At 36.9% G+C, this 2784-nt stretch overlaps 1 protein-coding gene and 1 long non-coding RNA gene across 4 annotated transcripts in view; one reads left to right on the forward strand and one right to left on the reverse strand.

The window, feature by feature from the left end:
• LOC107724566 (progressive ankylosis protein homolog B-like) overlaps positions 1-2784 on the reverse strand; it is a 21871-nt gene that overhangs the window by 2637 nt on the left and 16450 nt on the right. For all 3 annotated transcript variants that reach the window (XM_016533544.1, XM_016533543.1, XM_016533542.1), the window contains exons 9-11: positions 2571-2700; positions 2361-2484; positions 1901-2000 (exon numbers count right to left, since the gene is read on the reverse strand). In XM_016533544.1, the coding sequence (XP_016389030.1) occupies positions 1901-2000; positions 2361-2484; positions 2571-2700 (354 nt within the window). The remainder of the gene's footprint in view (positions 1-1900; positions 2001-2360; positions 2485-2570; positions 2701-2784) is intronic.
• LOC107724567 (uncharacterized) overlaps positions 932-2784 on the forward strand; it is a 12551-nt gene continuing 10698 nt past the window's right edge. Inside the window, exon 1 of the long non-coding RNA XR_001638034.1 lies at positions 932-1041. This is a non-coding gene — a long non-coding RNA (uncharacterized LOC107724567). The remainder of the gene's footprint in view (positions 1042-2784) is intronic.

Below are 2784 nucleotides of genomic sequence, written 5' to 3' on the forward strand. Positions count from 1 at the left end.
CTAATATATATATATATATATATATATATATATACATACATATATAACTTAATTGATCCTCCTGCATGTTTATTATAGTAACCTTTAAATATTTATTTAGGATTATTTTATGTCGATTTACCAAGCAAAACTGCTAATGCAAAACCCATTTAATGGTCTTTATCTGGAGTAGGGGATTCCCATAATACTGGCAATATTTTATCATATGTTTTCAGCATTTATGCTTATTTTAAAATCAGAATTAACAATTTCCAATTCGCGGATGAACAAACTCTTTTGAGTCGGTTCTTTGAAATGGATTAGTATGGAAGCCTGTTTCCGCCACTGAATAAAAAATAAAAGAGGTAATTGCGACCTTTTATCTCACAATTCTGACTTTTTTTTCTCAGAATTGCGTTATACAAACTCGCAATTCGGACTTTTTTTCTCAGAATTGCGTGATATAAACTCGCAATTGCGAGTTAAAAAGTCATAATTGAGAGATATAAAGTCACAATTCTGAGAAATAAAGTCAGAACTGCGAGATATAAACTCACAATTCTGACTTTTTTTCTCGCAATTCTGACTTTTTTTCTCAGAATTGTGAGATATAAACTCGCAATTGCGAGTTATGGGCTTCTTTTTTTAAAAAGTTGCTTGAAAAAATCCCAGGTCACGGGTCGCGGTTTTTTAGGCTTATTTAAAAAAAAATATGGTTGCTTGTTAGGGAAATCTGCCAAGCAACTTCGTTTCTTTATTTATGTTCGCTGTATTCTCCAATGCATTGAATGACACTCTGTCTGCTCGCAGTTAATAGCCAACCAGTGCAATAATATAAGTGGAACCACGCAGCAGATTCGTTCTGAATGAATCGCTTCCCAAATCGTCCCTCCCTAACATTTTCGTCTCGTTTTTATTCGTTGACGAAAATGTCAATAAATATTCGTCATAGTTTTTGTCATTCAAAAAGAATTTTAGTTCGTTATCGTCTCGTTGTCGTCAGTGAAACAAATGTTGTTGACGAGAATTATGACAAATTATTCGTCAACTAAATTAACACTGGTTAATAGTGAATATGTGTAATCTAAAGTGTTACTCCGTTTTAATGATTGTTCTAGAATTAAGAGAATAGCAAAATTCACACACAAATATTGTCACGATCTCCAGCTGGAGTGCCCATGAACTCCACCAGAGGGCAATCCACCCCTGACTCTTGCCACTCTACCCGGGACTACATTTCCCATAATCCTTTGCCGGACTCATCACTGATTGCCTTCACCTGTGTCTCGTTATCTTATCAATCTCACACTATAAAAGATGCACTCATACACACACTCATCGTTGAGTTTTGTTAGCCTGTAGTGTTTCCAAGTTCCTGTGTTTTTTTTGTGTTCCTTAGTTCTTGCCTTGCCTTGTTTTTTGACCTTGGACTGTTTACCATGTTTTTGCTCGTTTGCTGCTCACCCTGACCATTGCCTGTTTATTGGATTACTCTTTTGTCTCACCCTGTATTTTTCCTGTTTTCTGGTGTTTGACCTTGCCTGTTTTGACAACTCTTCTGAATAAAGCTGCATTTGGATTCTCAACTCCGTTGTCACGCTCCCCATGTTACAAATATAAACATATCGTTGTAATTTATAACTTGAATGTGTAAGGCATCTGGTGTCATCTGCTTCCAGATATTTTAGCTGTACAAGAGTCCGTTATGCTGCTTGATGTTGCAAACTGATTTATTATCATAAACATGCAAACAGCATTATGTTTATTGCACATTCTTAGTTATGTATAGAGCCTAATCAATCTGAAGTCCTGCACATTCACAGAAAATAGCTTACTTTCACACTGAAAAGTAAGGTAGATAGGACACTAGCTGTAATATTTCTGCAGAATCATTGACTTCTGCAGTCCGATGGCTCCTCACCTGTTTTCGGTATACATAACAGGCAGCCACTGCGACCATGGTGGACTCCCCCACGAATCCTGCTAATAAAGACCCCACTCCCAGTGTGGCACCATGCACTCTGCCCAAAGACAAAACCATAAACATGTTAAATGTGATTTCAAAATAATACCAACTGATTTTAATGCTGTACAGTTGTAGCGCAGTGTTGCTATGATAAAAAAAACCCATTAAAGAACCATTTTCTGAGCTTATATTAAAAGTTGCTGCAGCAGTCTGCATTAGCTGAGGAGCGGAGTCATAATTAATTCACAAAATGCAGAAAGGGATTTGAAATGATTTATTTTTAGACTCACTAAAAATTCAGAGACAGCAAGAGAGCTAATTACTTCATAGATCATATAGTGAGCAGAGAAGCACATTTAATGATATTTAAAAGAGATGCATTTAGCATATTTGTATATTCCTCCTGTATACTAACCCCATGTAAGGCAGCACTAGAAGGCTGGTGATGAGCACAGCGATGCGCAGAACTGAACTAGGTGCCAGAACACAAGTTCTCTTCAACGTCATTAACCAGCCTGTCAGATGAGCTCGAACTGTAACTGATAGCAACACAGACACAAGGTCACATAGATATAATGCACTGTAAATTATATAAAGTCATATAAAAGAAAAGACTTTATGGTACCAGGCACAGGGAAGAAGGAAAAGACTCTCAGTGGAATGATGCAGAGCTGTGCGAAGGCCATATCCACCCCAATGACATCTACCAGGATGCGTTCAGAAACATGAGGGGTCCAGAATACAATGAAACACATCTGGAAAACAGACACAGGCATGTGCACTAATTACTTAATTTAGCAGTTTTGTGTCAAAATGTGACATCTATTATATATATATAT

The sequence above is a fragment of the Sinocyclocheilus rhinocerous genome, unplaced genomic scaffold (assembly GCF_001515625.1).
Source record: "Sinocyclocheilus rhinocerous isolate Xijiao unplaced genomic scaffold, SAMN03320098_v1.1 scaffold1507, whole genome shotgun sequence".
Lineage (NCBI taxonomy): Eukaryota > Metazoa > Chordata > Actinopteri > Cypriniformes > Cyprinidae > Sinocyclocheilus > Sinocyclocheilus rhinocerous.